Here is a 16,296-nt window from a genome sequence, read left to right on the forward strand (position 1 = left end):
AATGCTGAATGGTGATGAGCACTGTTCCATATACTAATTTGTCATCCTTATTTATCTTCTTTGCTAAATGGTCTGTTCAATGTTTGCCCATTTAAAAAATTTGTTAGTTTTTATTATATTTTTTTTCTTTTGGCAGTATTGGGTTTGAACTCAGGGCCTCTAGCTTGCTAGGGAAGTGCTCTACTACTTAAGCTACAAGCCCAACCTTTTTGCTTTAGTTATTTTTCAGATAGGGTCTTCTGTTTATGCTCAGAACCACAACACACCTATCTATGCACATAAAACTCATAAGCAGCTGGATTACAGGTGTGACTACCATGTCTACCTAATTTGCTGAGACAGTGTATTGCTAATATTTTTGCAGGCTGCCTCTAAATTTTGCATCCTGAGTAGATGAGATTACAGGTACGAGCCACCATGCCCAACCCTGAGATTTCCTTACTTGTTCTGGCTACATGTTTGTAACTCAGCACATGATTTACAAATAGTTTTCCCCTGTGTGTTAATGATTAATTTCTAAAACTAACATTTTCAATTTTAATGAAACCTAATTTTGCAATTTTTAAGTCAATTTTGTTCTTTTTTTGTGGTACCGGGGGAATTCAGGACCTCATATGCTTGCTAGGTACATACTCTACTTCTTGAGCCACTCTGCCAGCCCTAGTTGATTTTGTTGTTAGTGTCATAGCTATATTTAACTCTGTCCAATCCAAAATCATGAAGACCTTCTCTTATATCTTCTTTTAAAAGTTTCATAATTTTTTGCTTCGCATTTAGACCTGTGATTCACTCTGAGTTAAATTTTATTTAGATTATAAATCACAGGGTGAAGATTTTTCCCTGATTGCACACCAATTGCTCCAAAGGTATTTGTTGAAAGTAATATCCTTTCTCCACTGAATTTACTGCATAAACAATCATGTCAATGAGAAGAGCAAGTTATATTTTTTCCTTTGCAATCCATGTGGATCGCGTTTCACTTTTCTTGTTTTATTGCAGTGGTTAGGGCTTTCGGCATGGTGTTGAACAGGTGTGGCAAGAGTGAAAACACCTGCCTTTTTCTTGCTCTTCAGTCTCTCATTATTAGCTATGATGTTAATTGCAGATCTTTTGTAAATGTCTTTATTAAGAGTTCCCTTCTATTCTTAGTTTGCTAAGAAGTTCTTGTGTAGTTACCCCTCCCCCATCACTTACTAGCTGTGTGAATTTGAGCAAATTTGAAATTAACCCACCATGTCCAAAAACAAAAGAAAAATAAAATACATGTTACCCATTCCTGTCCATTCCTGTGATGATCAAAGAGTGGAGATGTGTGTGAGTGCCGAGCGTGAGGAAGCAGTCCCCATATGCCAAAAGGGACAGATCATGTGTTTCATTAGGGTATATAAAATAAAACATTCCCTGATTAATGCAATTTTTCTATGTGCACTTCTAAATAAAGCAGGGTTAGAACCAATTCAGCAAGTTGAGAGAAGATTTAAAAACCTAGAAAGTGGAACAGAACTAATCTATTCTGTATTTGAAGATTATGATATTTATTCCTATTATATTTCTGCCTTTTTTTCAGTTCTTGAATTCTGACAATAGACCAGTTTCTTATTTCAATCTCATAAAATTTCATAGCAGTCCTACATCACAGACCTTATCTCAAGTTTGACCAGAATTCTTACACTTTCAGAAAATAAATTTAAGCTTAATATAGAAAATTACTTTAAAAAAATAAGTAAAGGAGCTTCCCAGAAGCAGAGAATGACGCACCTGGGCCTGGACTGTGCTACCTGAGAACTCACTGTGGGAGGAGTTGGAGAAGGTACTTCCTACACTAGGTAGGAAGTCAGGCAGTCTTAAAAAGTTTCCTTCAACCCTGAAATACTATGACCACTATACATCCCCTATATGGCTTTAAAAGGTTGGCACAGAGAGCAAAGCCAATGCGGGATGTACTTGTACTGAAAACTGGCTGTGGGTTATTTTCCAGACCAGCTCTCTGCTGAGAGGAACTGAGGGGGTAGGTTAGGGGAGGACAGGGAGGGGGTTGAAAGGGAGACAGAGTGCCAGACATATAGTAACAAATGTTGATTGCCTTCTAACTCTTAAAAATGCAAATAAAACACATTCCCCTGTGTGTTTTTGGAATCCACCTGTGGTTGACCTCGCACAGATTTCCCCTAGAGAAAGCATATGCAGTTTTATTCAGTGTATTCTAAATGAAACAGCAACACCCACAGTCAGGTCAAAACAGAATCTACTTGCAGTTGTACATTTCATAGTTTCCCTAACAGTCCTGTTCTATTTGGTCAACCCAGGACCTTATGAGGTGAGCAGGACAAGGAAAGAGTTCTCAGATCACAGAGAAAAGTTTAAGCCCACAGAAATCAAGATTTATTGCTGTCGTTTTCCTAGTCTCATGGATAGAAGGTGGCAGAGCTGAGGACCCCAACTCACAGGCAGGAGCTTGTCCTGTACTTCTAGGTAAACTCTATTAGATTATTTGACTGAGGAAATGCTAATTATATCTGCATAGATTTTTATTTAGCTTGACCTCATTTTTGTTTTTGTGAAGAGTCCTACAAGTATGATCATTTCTGGGAAGAGTTAAACATTTAAATTGGTGCAGATTCTGTGTAAGGTGTACACAGCTACACAAAGGACAAAGAAGGTCATATGTTTGAAATTTTGCAGTTCCACTGTTAGCATGGGGCTCCTTGTTTGCAGGAACAATATAAATCTTACCACTGAATCTCCAAAGCCTAGAACAATGCCTGGCACATACAAGGGCAACCTTAAATAATCTGCCAAATGTATGAAAAAAAACCCCACTTTTGCAAATAACTTTATCTGGCCATAAAAAGTGTTTTTTTTTTTTAAGCAAGTGGCCCCTGTAATTCACCCCTGTGAATGTAAATCATCGTGATGAGTTATGGACACCAGTATTTGAATTACACTGAAGATGCCAAGGAAATTACTAACAGAAGCCTCAAAATTCATCACACTAACTCACATGCCCAGAAAATTCATTCCTGAGAGTTTATTTCAATGAAATGTCTCCCCTGGGACTGGAAGTCGCTTGCCCCATTCTGGGAAATAAGGATAAATATGGCAGTAATGGAGCATAGGGCTTTCCATCTTTCCAAGTCATTAAAATGTAAATCAGGGAGTTGAGAGACCCTCAGGCAGCCTCCCTGGGTCCTGCCTGTCTTCAGTAGCACTCACATCCATCTGCAGTCCGCACCTCCATGTGTACCAGGTCCGCCTCCTTATCCAATCCAGCCACAGACCTGGGAAAAGAAGGGAGAGACAGGTTCAGTAGGGACAGGGGCAACACACAGCAAAGTGGGAAGCACTCTAGGCTGTTACTTGAAAATCCAGTCTCTGAAAACAGGATCATCTCTGCACCTGGAGACTTACAGAATACAGCCACTGGTGGTCCTGGTATTGTGTCTGCCCTTAGAAACTGCCGCCTGCAGTGGTCACAACATGAGTCCCAGAGTGGTGTGAGTCAAGTGATTTGAAAACCACATAATAGAGTCCATAATGATGCTGGTCTAAATGGCCCTCCTGCATCACTTCGTACCTTCCAAGGAGTTTCTCTCTGCCCCATCTATCTTTCATCTGTCTCCTTTGTCTTGACTTTTTCCCCCTACCCAGAGCTGGAAATGGAACCCAGAACCCTGCATGTGCTAGGCAGGCCCTCTACCACAGAGCTCCATGGTTAGCTCTTGATTATTTCCAGTCCTCGCTCTCATGTGGAGCACTGTGCCTTGCCACAGTCTGTTGGCTTTAATGTTGCCCTTCCTGGTTTGATCCTATCTACCACTTTCCCTCTTTCCTTACAAACAATTGTTTGGCAACAAACATTCAAAGCCTCATCTGACAAAGACAAAATTCTCCTGGTATTTGGTTTGAGAAACCTTAAAGGCCTCTGGCCAATAGCTAGAAGAAGGAAAACTGAGAACCCCTACAAATAATCCTATAGAGCTCTGATCTTCCACACCAAAAGCCCAGACAGCCATCTCCTGCCTTAGATATCCATGCCAGAGTCAGACCCAAGTGCCAAGACACACTAAAACACACATGTGATAAAGAGCACATAATCGTTCTCTCCAAAAAGCTCAAACTCATGGTCAATTTACTCTTACTTTCAACACCATCCTAAGATTGGTTTTTCAGTTTTTCATTCTTCAACAGGTAAGAAACAGCCAGTTTGAAAGTGAAACTAGATTAATGGTGAGAATCAACAGCTGATACCTAGATAGCAAGAGAAATAGAAAACACAAAAAACAGACCTAAGAACTCAAAACCCAATCTTCCACACCACAAATCCCTACACTTCTCAATAGCTCTGGCATATTACTGTATTGTAGCACAATTCAGTGTCTGATGTCTATGCTTAGGGTCTGAAGACAGAAAAAAGGAAGCAGGGATCCTGGTATCTAGGGTTCTCTGTGGAAGAAACTAGGGTTGCGTGTGAAATATTTTAGGGAAGATAATAAGATTTTTTTGTTAAAATAAAATGATTGTTTTGACATGATTGTTAAAGGAGGACTGTTGAGTGGGGCAGACCAGTGGGAGAGAAGAGTAAAGGAGATGTGATGGGTGACTGAATATGAATGAAGCACTTTATATGCGTGTATGAAAATAAAATAATGAAACCCATCTAAAATTACGAAAAGGGTGGGAACATAAGAAGAGGGGTGAATTTGATCAACGTCCATTATATGCATGTATGGAATATCACAATGAAACCTCTTTGTACAATGAATATATAATTGAAAAATGATGATTATGTCTTGAAAGGTCAAACTTATCTTTATATATATAAGCTTTTCACTTATATAAAATACTTCTTTCCCCAAAGAAGCTGAAAAAATGAGGCATTACCCTAATGGGTTGTTTTCCCCAATGATTATTGATACATACTTTTTGTTTTTCTTTACCTCATTTGATCCTAACAGCAAATCCCTAAGGTTAAGGAGAGCAGCATTAGTTGCATTTGACTAGTGGAAATGCAACTAGAAATTAAGGCATGGAGAAGTCTGTGTTCACCTTAGGTCACACAGGAACTAGGCCAGAAGTAGAAAGCCATCCTGATTTCCCAGACCAGAGCATCTCTGAAGTCCTTATTCAGCCATGTCCTTGCCCCTTTCTCCTTCAGCTAATTTTCACCTCTCTCTCCAAGCCCACCTGGCCTCAGCCCTCCTTCCCTAACCTCTTTGCTCTCATAGCATCCTAACCTTAGTAGTTTGTTAAATTGGCTGCTCATGGAAAACACTAGGGAGATATGAAATATGCAGTTGCCTGAGACTCCTTCCCTGGACCAAAGAAACCAAAACCTGTGAAGATGGAACAAGAGAATCAGTATTTTTTTTAAGTTCCCAAGTAATTTCCACATGTAGACAAGTTTGAAAACCAATGCTTTGCATAGATCAATCACATCTCTTACATAATTGCTAATTCATTTCTTGTCTTTCCCACTTAGATACAAACTTTAAAGAAGGACCTTGTCTTATTTATTTTGAACCGTGACACTTATGTGCCTAATATATATTATGTGCTCTCTACATGCTTATTAAACTAATAAACAAACAAATATACCTGCGAAGTTGCCAACATTTCAAACTGATTTTCACTTGAAGTCAGAAACACAGAAGACTGAGGGCACCAGAAGGGATTATATGGACACTCTTTGCTCTGCAGACTCCTTGTTTCTTTTTTTTTAACTTTATTTTTGAATAAATGTACACTAATAATACAAGAGGGTTTCACTGTGTTAAGTCCATGCATGTGTATAGTGTACTTTGAACAAATTCACCCCTTCTTCCTCTCCCATTTTTAAACAGCATTTGGTTGGTTCATTATTGGTATTCTTAGGATTAGAGGCATCTTGGCTATTATTCTTGCATCCTATTCCCACAGTCACTGGCAGGGCAGCACAGATATACTTAGAACCACTATGACTGAGCCTGATTGTGGTCATCAGATTCTATCCACTATTAACAAAGAAACAAAGTCCTTGTCTTTTAGAAGCTTAATACAAGGTAAACAAACCAATAAGCAAACAGAAGAAGCTATTCTAAAACCCAGGCATGCTTAGGGTCATCCATATATTCAAAACCCTACACATCTTCAAGACTGAAATCAAGAATCAGGTCCTCTTAGAAGCCCTTTGTGGTCACTCTGTCTCTCTCATACTTCTAGAGAACTTGGAATCATGGTCCTATGCCCTCCAGCACTTAAGCTGTGATTGGGATGATTGTTTTTTTCTCTTGAGTTTATTTTGGCTCACTAGAATGGATATCAATGGTTTTGATCTGCTCGGTATCCTTTTCTTCTTCCACTCTGCAAGATCTGTTCTACCCAACTCAAGCTATTTGCTTTTGACCAGGCTGGTCACTTGGAGCAGCAGCCCATCCTCCTAAATAGCCAAGATGTCCTATGATTCTGCATTGTCATTGAGACATCTTGACTACAGCAATCAGAACATGTTAGTGCAGTTCAAAAGACTTCCCCAGTATTCCTCCTAATTGGAGCAGGGAGAAAAGAATTGTTTTTCTTCTCCGGTTACCAGGAGAAATCTTTCCAGCATGATAAGACAACCGAGTCTCAGAGAATTATGTAGATGTACAAATAGAAAAAGCTGACAATATGGCAGAGACAGGGAAAGAGACAGTGGGCAAGAGACGAGATAGAGGAACACAGACAGAAACAGACAGAGAGGGAGCAAACAGCTAGAAGTTCACTCAAAGATATAGAAAGAAACAGAGACATGGAGATACTGCATGTGCATGTATGTACATTCACAGAAATATAGGCAGAATCAGAGATCCACACAAACAGGGAACAGAGATATATAGACACAACTGAAGGTGTTCAGATAGGAGTTCACACACATAAGCCCTCTTATTGTGAGGGTGTTGGCATATTTTTTTGCTTAACTACAGTTACAAATACAATGACTCTTATTAATAGACAGCTCATCAGACAGGAAGATTCCTAAGGACAGGAAGCCTAAGTATCATTCTTCAGGTTTTCTAGTTTTTTTTTTTTTTTAAACACAGGACCTCACTATGTAACCCTCTAGACCTGAACTCAAGACCCTTCTGCCTGGAATTACAGGTGTGCACCCCATACCTGGCTTTCTCCCATATTTTGCAATACACAAGTTAGACACACCTTTGAATTAAATGATAGGGGTGAGCGATTTCAAAGAAACTCTGCCCCTAGATTCACAAAAGGGAGGACTTAGCTGCCTGGAAGTGTAGCAAAATAACTTGAGTATTGAGGGCAGGAAAACATTTTTCACTACAGTCTGAGCTGTGGCCCACAGGCACTCACCCAGCAGAGAGAGGCCACTGTCCACTTTTTGCTGCATTGGCAGCATTAGCCTCAGGGTTCTTAGCTTAGCACGGTTGATATTTTTGACCAGGTAACATTCAGAATAGTTAACAGCATCACTGACCTGTACTAGATATAGTCACATCCTTGCAGCTATGACCACTAAAAGTGTTACATTGTGAACTATGTCCTGGTAGGAAACAAAAATCACTCCCAGTCAAGAGCCACTGTCTTAGCTGGACTCATTTAATTGCTGCTTGGACTCTGCGCCACCTCTGCTACAAAGGCAGCAAAACTAAGCACTCAGGAACTGCACTTCCTCACCTAGCACAAACACCAGCACCACTGAGAAGCCATGAACTGTTGTTATTTCAGGCCACCCCATCACACCAGGAAACTAGTTGATACTCACCCAGTACAAATAATCAGGTTTCTGATTTTAAAGCCTAAGTCCCAATTATGGAAACTCAGGGTAAGGAATGTGCCCACAAATACACCAAGCAAAGAAATACAAGATGCAAATGTTTTGTGAGATTTACTGGGGTAAGGGAGGGTGGAAGTTGTAAGGGATGTGTTCCTGGAAACATTTGGGAAAGTTCATATAATTATGATGATAAATGGTAATGGGTACTGAGAACCTCTTGTGTCAGGTGTTGTATTTGGTATTTATGGACATTAACTTATTTAATCCTCAAAATGAGTTTTTAAGGAAGGTCCCATTCATCTAATTTTCCTCCTTGGTAAAGTGGGGATAATGGCAGAGATTAAGTAATGTGCCTAAAGTCACATGATTATAATTCACAGATATTGAGAGCACACCATGTGTCAGGTGCTATTTTACACATAAATGCTGATCTCACTTAAACCTCATGTAACCCTATGAGGTAGGAATCAGTTGTTCCCTTATTTTAAAAGCACACACTCAGGCATGAGACTTTAAACAACTTGTCTAAAGTCTTACAGCTAGGAAGTAGCAAAACTAGGACTTGAGCCAGGAGCTTAACTTCTGTAAACTGCCCCACCTCTGGTGAGGAAGAATGGGAATTGAGCCCAGCCATCTCTCCCTGAGTCAAGGTTCTAACTAACTCGTCCCTGCCAATATCTAAGTCCCCGCAGCAGCACTGTGGGGAATTTAAGTCCCTCTGTATACATCTTTCATACTGAGGAACAACTTGGTTATAGAAACTTGAAGTCACTCCTATTGGTGACAGTCAGTACAAAGGGAATGCTGGGAATAGAAAAAAGAGGCTGGATGGATGGTAGAGGAATAGCAAGTAGAGACTTTTGCAAAGAAAGATAAAAAATGGAGAGAGAGGAAATTTGGGGCTTGGACTTGACTCTTGAGGTCTGAAAGGATGGAAGAGGCGAAGATGTACAAGAGGGGCTGAGATGTTGCCAAGGGCAATGGGAGGGAGAGGAGAGGCATGCTTGCTCAGACATGTCAAGCAGCTGAATAAACGCCTCTTCTATCTTAAGCCAACAAGTCCCTTCATCTTCCCAGGACTAAAGTTAGGACAGGGTGGACCAGTAAGTCAAGTCCAGTATCAAGTGTAGAACCATCAACAGGACAGATAACATGCCCTGTGATTAACATCTGAAACAAAGCAAAGATGAATTTATAAGTGTCTGATTGAAACCACATGGAAAAGAGCTGGGTGAATTGGCTCACACCTATAATTCCAACTACTTGGGAGGTGGAGATAGGAGAATCAGACAAAGATTTAGTGAGAACCTATCTCAAAAAACAAGTTGGGCATGGTAGTGCATATGTGTAAACCAAACTGTACAAGAGGCAGAAGCAGAAAGATCAAAACACTATCCAAACAATAACTAAAGCAAAAAGGACTGGTGGGGATGTGTGGCTCAAGTGGTAGAGTGACTGCCAAGTATGCACAAAGCCCTGAGTTCAAACCCTGTGAAAGGAGGGAAGGAAGGGAGGAAAGAAGAAAGGAAGGAAGGTAGAAGGGAGAGAGGGATGGAAGGAAGAAAGAAGAGAAGGAAGGAAGGAAGGAAGGAAGGAAGGAAGGAAGGAAGGAAGGAAGGAAGGAAGGAAGGAAAGGAAAGGAGGGAGGGAAGGGAAGAAAGAATGAAGGAAGGCAGGGAGGGAGGGAAGAAGGAAAGAAGGAAGGAAGGGAGGGAGGGAAGAAGGAAGGAAGGAAGGAAGAAAGGAAGGAAGGAAGGAAGGAAGGAAGGAAGGAAGGAAGGAAGGAAGGAGGGAGACAACTGGAAAGTTTCTAGAAGCATTGGATGGTAAGGAGAAACTGTATCCATATTGCATTATCACTATAGTAAATTGTAAATAAGTTGTTAATAGTGCCTTTGTTTGCTTATGCTGTATTCCTGGTTTTAATTAAGTGAATTTAAAATAACGTTTTATAAGACAAAAAAAGAATTAGGTATTATGATCAGAATCCAGGAAAACCTGTGTGAATATTTTCATATTCCTTAATCATGAATTCTTTTACTACAGAGTTTTTCTAACACATGTGATTGGGGCAAAACTAATCTTTTCTGGTAGATTTTACCAGTCTTCTTCAAGAAGGCCCTTCATTATAAACTCCCAATCACATTTTGTACATATGTGCCAACAATGATTTTTAGTTTTCGCAGCTGTAAAATAGGAAGTTCATAACAGCTGCTTCATAGAGTTAAGAGGATTAAATGAGCTAAGTAGTGAACACTTAGAACAGTGTCTGGCACACAGAATGCATTCTTAATATTTTAGCTACCATTATTTTTTAGTTGAAGGACAGGATAAACTAATCCCCTGGCTGCCTTTTTCACTCCTTTAAACCTCAGTCCTATGTTTGTTGAATGCCTAACAATGATGGTGATATTCTGGACATGGGATAAGCAACGTCCCTCTGTGAAAGAATTCTGTTTAGACATCTTCTCCCTCACTAGACTGATCATACACACAAATCTGGAAGCCAACTTTTGATGAGGGCTCTTGTAGCAGCCTGTTCTCCTCCCCAGTGTAGAAATCATTGTAAGGGTTAAAATAATCTTTTGTCCCTGTTAGACATGGTCCTTGACCTCAGGGGCTTTCACTGCATAATACATCAATGTGTTCAGTTGCAGTGTTTGGCACATTGTAAATCATCTGTAAATCTTTGTTGAATGAATGATTAGAAATCTTTCACTGAGTTAGACCATCTTCCTAAGGCCTGCATCAAGCACTTTTTGGGTCTTAGAACAAACCTTTCTTACATCCAAAACAGATTTAGTAGTGTTGGTCTTAGGGATTGTTCACCTTATATTGATAAAGGGGAGGGAAAAAAAAACTACAAAGAGCTGAATGTGTCATGTAGTTTTCTCTTAGGGGTATTTATTGTCATTAATTTTATAACAATTAATGAGCCCAATAATAGCATCAAATATCATCTAAAACTCTAAGGGGAAGGACAATGAGTATTCTCCAAAATTAGAAGCCCTTCAAAGTTCTGAGCAAAGATCAAGGACACAGGGAACAAAAGGAAATAGGGAGCCATAGCCAAACCTCCAGAGATGACACTGTGAGCCATACAGTCACAGATGTTGCTGATAGAAGAATGTGAAAAAGGTCAAGTGGCTACAAGCTTATTTTTAGGAACTGAGCCCTCTTTACAAATAGTCTTCAAGTCCTATCGTATGAAATAGGTCAGACGGGAATTTCTCAGGAGCCATGACAGCTCACCTACACACAACAGTCCCCAAGAGAAATGGATGTAGCAATGTTTGAAACATCACAATCCCATCCAACCCCTTCACTTCACAGATCAGAAATTAGCGTTTGCAATCACCCAGGGACATAGCTAGTGTGTGTCAAGTGGCCCTAGAATCCAATTTGGAACTTCAGTCCAAGCCTTTTCCTAACACACTTGGCTGTCATGAGGGAGTACCAGGGCCAAGATCCTGTGCATTTTCCATTTTGGGTGGCTACAAATTCCAGGGCAAAGTCTTCCATGGAGATAAGAAAACTGGATATTGTGAGGGAATTACTGAAGGTAAAATACTAATAAGGCCAATGTACAAATGCTTACCCAACTGATTAGACATTTAAATTACAAAATAATTTTATGAATATTATTTTAACTGACAAAATATAATTGTATACATCAGTGGGTATAATATGATATTCTGATAACACATATGTGTGTATATGTATATATATATATATATGATGTGGAATGATTTAAGTGATGATAATTGACACATCTATCACTTCATCGTTTTGTCTGTTATGGTGAGATATTTGAAATGTACTCTTTGCTATTTTGAAATGTACAGTATTATTGACTCTTGTCACCTGCTGTAGCTCATTATGTCTCTTCAACTTACACCACAACTTTCTTCCAGCTGAAGCTATTTCTCCAGCTGGAATATTCATGCTGGTCAATCTGCATGGTCCATGCTGATGGTCCAGCTCAATGCCTATGTTCCACAAAAGTACCTTGCCCTGGATGAATATTAGAAATTTCTTGGGGAACTTTCTAAAATCAATAAATAACAATGCCTAGGCCCTACCCTAGGAATTCTGATTTAGTTGATTTGAATAGTTATTTCTTTGTGATTTTTATTTTAGTAGCAAATGACTACCCTGGAATTCCTGGTGTTAAAACAGAGACCGTTGGATGTATCCTCAAAGTATGATTCAGGAGGTCTGGATGGGGCCCAAGAATTTGCATGTTTAGGAAGTACACAGATGACACAATGCTGACGGTCAAGATTCCCACTTTCAGAATCACTAGACTACAGTAAAGTTCAGGAGAAATGGCTTTTGGAAGCTCCTGGGTGGTAAGAATGTGGCAGAGTTGAGAATCACTTATTAGAGCCCCAAACACAATCTCAGAGTGCAATGCCCTCTCTTTTCCATGTGTCAGTGATGCAAGGAAGAGCATACATTCTGCTGTCAGACTCTGGGATGGGGTCTTGGCTCCATCACTCACTAAATGTGGGAATCATGTCTTAAATCTTTTTTTATCTGCACAATAGGGAGATAATAACAATAGTACTCTAGTACTTATTTTTGTGGATCTAACTGAATTAAATGTATATTAAATACTTAGAACAGAAAGGCATGTACTAAAGTTTACCTTGCACAGTTCTTACAATGACAGTGCTCACATTATTTTAAGTGAAAGTAATATTTATTGAACACTTCTAATGTACCTGGACTTTTACTAGTTTAATTCTTAAGCAAACTTTGAGATTAACAAAGTATAATCTTTCTCTTATTTCTCTTATAATCAGATGAGAAAATGGAGGTCTTCAGATGTCAAATTGCCAAACCACTGATGAGGAGTGAGGAAAAAAAATCAAGCTTTAGTTCAAACTTAATCTCTCTTACTCTACCTTCAATTATTTTTGCACCTAGTTTTTCTACCTATTGATTACATTTTCCTTAAACACAGGGTCTACATCTCATTAAATTATGCTTTCCACTAGTACTGAGCACCATGTCTTGTTGCACTTACAAATATCTGTTAAATAGATGAGTAAATACATGAATGAGAATAGCAATAATAATAATGGTGATAGTAATAATAATCCTAGCAGTATGTTTCGGATAGATGTTGAAAATAGTCCTATAATATGATGAAACAGATATCATTCATTTAATTAATCTGTAGGCAACTAAGTGAATAAAGTCTTCATTTATATTATTATGGTGCTATTGTCCCCATTTATCCTCAAAGCAATATTGGATCTGTCAAACACAGTCATCTGTGACTTGCTTGAGAAATGTGATCATCCTGTGAAAATGCTGGGCCAGCAAAACCTCAGGGATCTCCTCCAGCTCAAATGAGCATGGTTCCCCTGGTGTGCAGTTGGAGAGTTTCCTCACAAATCACAAATACTCACCCTGCTTGGCCAACTGCTTGCTACTTCCAGAGTTATGGATTTTTAAGGTGCAGATCCCCATGCTTATTCTATATGGGCCTTCCCCTTGGCAAAGTACTAAGTATATCAGTTAAACCCCATCCAAGCTGGGGCAACGAGATCAATACTCCAGACTTTGGGATTGGGTTGTGAGACATCTCTCCAACATGAGATTTGGAGAAAGTGCATTTCAACATTTGCAGAATGGATTCAGAGAACAGGCAGAGTCTTTGTTCCCAGCCTTTTGATTTTGGAAATTCCTTTCTCCAATCCCATTATTTACCTCTGGAGCATTCAATGTTTCAAAGACTCTCAAACAGCCGGCAGTCTTGTCAAATGTGTAGTAGATCATAGAGATGAGGGACTCAGAGCTAGGCTTGAAGAATGTTTGGGATTACAAAGTTAGAAAATTCAGGGAGAACAGACAGCCATAGAATACAAGGCACTGCTGTGAATGGACATGCTGGAAAGGTAGAATATTTGGGCAGAAGGTATAAGAGATCATTTGACAAAAATGAAGAACTTGGAGATAATGAAATGCCACCATCCCAGAAATGATGGATTTGTTCCTGCAAAATAAATTTTCCATCATTCCCTCCACTTTTCTTGTATCATGGGTAAAGCCATCTTTTTCTGAAACTGTATTCATTCTATTTCTTTAGAAATGAATTTGTATAAAAGTGACCTTTATCATAAACTGGTTCATTTAGAAGGTCTATGCTTTCAAAAATTTCACCAAATATATGTATATATAGTGAAAAATTTTTAAATAAATGTGTGAGTATACATAAATATATATATATATATATACATATATATAAATGCTTAAATTATTACAACATGGAGCATGTGTGACACCTAAACAGCTACACCTTGTGGAGATACTCTCCTTCATGCCGAGGATTCAATTAATACCCATGGTTTCTCAGGTGGAATGAATACAGAGAATAAGAAAGAAAATGTAGGCCAAAATTTAGGACACTGAAATGTCCTAAATTCTTCCATATAAGAAAAGCCAATGGAGGCATTTATATTGGCAAGAATTTCTGTAAAAACAAGATTGAGAAGGAACATCTTTGTATCATCCCCATCATCACAATACTGAGTCTTTTCTGGGCAGATCACCACACTAACTAAATAATTCATCCAAACTGCCCACACATAAGTACTGAGTATCTGCTATATGTTCAGTTCCCGAAAGAAGATGCCAAGATGAGTAAAAGCAGATTCCAGCTCTCTAGAAGCTCAAACCAGTATGGGAAACAGCCCAGTGGGGCAGATACCAGTAAGAAAATGTAACGTGTTCTTTCATAGATCTGTGGGAATCCACAAGCATTGGGTTTTGTGACTCCTGAAGCAAGTATTTTCCAAGAACTTCCTATACATTCAGCATAAAGATTCACAATGAGAGGACGATCAGGAGGATGGAGAGAGATGGGTAAAGTGGGGTAGCATGTAATTTGAGAAATAATCAGCCTTATAAAGCCACAGAGGCCAGTTAAGAGGAAAATAATTAAGAATGATCAAAACTATCACTGCCAGTCATCTCTCAAGCTTGCTCTTGGAATGACACACTTAGGACTTGTCCAGGTTTCAATAATCACTATTTTTAAATAATTATATGTTTTTAGCTAAGAATTTGTCTCTTATACAGTTTAGTGGTTAAGAGAGGAGCTTTGGAATCACAGGCCCTTGATCCGAATCTTGGTTCTACTTTTATTAGTCCTGTGACCTTGGGCAAGTTAGCTGACCTTTCTAAACCTTCAAATCTCCATAATATTCACAACTTCCTCATTTGGAGGACTGGGTGTGTGGCTCAAATGGTAGAGTATCTGCCTAGTAGGCTTAAGACCCTGATTTCAAACTCCAATACTGCCAAAAAAAGCCATATCATTTGGTCTTGGGGTCAGCTTTCTATTAGTGTAACAAATCCTTGAATAATCAACTTATAAAGAAGAAAATTTATTTTGACTCACATTTTATAAGTTTAGTATATGATCAGTTGGCCTGTTGTTTTTAGATATACAAGCATGTGCTGGAGCAAAACCACTCACTGAATGGACCAGAAGTGAAAGAGAGAAAGAGGACCTGGCCAGACTTCCCTTTGAGGGCAATTCCCCCAATGACCTAAAGACCTCCCACTAGTCCCAACTGTTTAAAGTTTCCATTGCCTCTCATTAGTGCCACACTGGTGACTAAACCTTTGACACATAGTTTTTTAAGGGGACATTTATAGCAGGAAGGATAAAATGCACAGTTTAATTAATATGCAAACTAGGTTTCAAGAACTTAATGGGGCATGGACAGACAGACATGTGCCCACATACCCACAAATACATGTGGACACAAACTCAGTTCAGCACCTCCTGACTATGTAGAGAATGTTTAATACAAATTTATGTTGGAATGTAGTAGAAAGAGTAACAGGGGAGGACAAAGACCTTGACACCAGTCAGAGTCACAATGACTACCTGTGAGGCTTTGGCTAAGTCACTTAACCTCTCTGGATGCAGTCTCTTCTGCAAACTGAAAAGGTTGCCAGGACTAGTGGATGAGACCAAGGATCCTTTCCATCTCTGGTTTCTAATGGTTAGTAACTCCACAGATAAAGAAGAAGGTGGTCTTGGGAGCTCCCTGTGTATACTTGCCAGCTCTTGCACCTCTATTGTCAGAGATAATATGATACATGCTCTGTCTTGCCCTGGCACTTAAGTGAATGCATTAGAAGGAACAGGGGACATACCCATCAGGAATACAGTTTTCTGAACATCTGAGTACTGTCTTTGCAGCTGCACCTTGGTGAGGACTCAAAGACAGAACAGGTCCCAGGCAGATGAAGAGCTGTGGCAATCTATGAGCAAGAGCTTTAGCAATAAGTAGTTTGCAAAGCACAGTAACATCACTGCCTAATCTTAATGACCTTGCTCTTAGGGAAAGGACATTATGGTTCCCCATTCCACAGATGAGCACACTCAGGAAGCTGAGGTCACTGAAGATCTTCCAGCAGATTTAAATGAGCTGGAACTCATGCCAGGCCCTGCCGACTCTGAGCCCAGTACTCTCAGCACCATGTGCTTCTGAATCTGCCTCTCAGATAAG

General features: G+C 39.5%; 1 protein-coding gene across 2 annotated transcripts in view; it reads right to left on the reverse strand.

The window, feature by feature from the left end:
- Nucleotides 1-16,296, reverse strand: part of Sorcs3 (sortilin related VPS10 domain containing receptor 3) — a 601,718-nt gene that overhangs the window by 169,435 nt on the left and 415,987 nt on the right. For both annotated transcript variants that reach the window (XM_074078350.1, XM_074078349.1), the window contains exon 6: nucleotides 3,214-3,278. In XM_074078350.1, coding sequence (XP_073934451.1) covers nucleotides 3,214-3,278 — 65 coding nt within the window. The remainder of the gene's footprint in view (nucleotides 1-3,213; nucleotides 3,279-16,296) is intronic.

Source organism: Castor canadensis, chromosome 7 (assembly GCF_047511655.1).
Source record: "Castor canadensis chromosome 7, mCasCan1.hap1v2, whole genome shotgun sequence".
NCBI classification, from domain to species: Eukaryota; Metazoa; Chordata; class Mammalia; order Rodentia; family Castoridae; genus Castor; species Castor canadensis.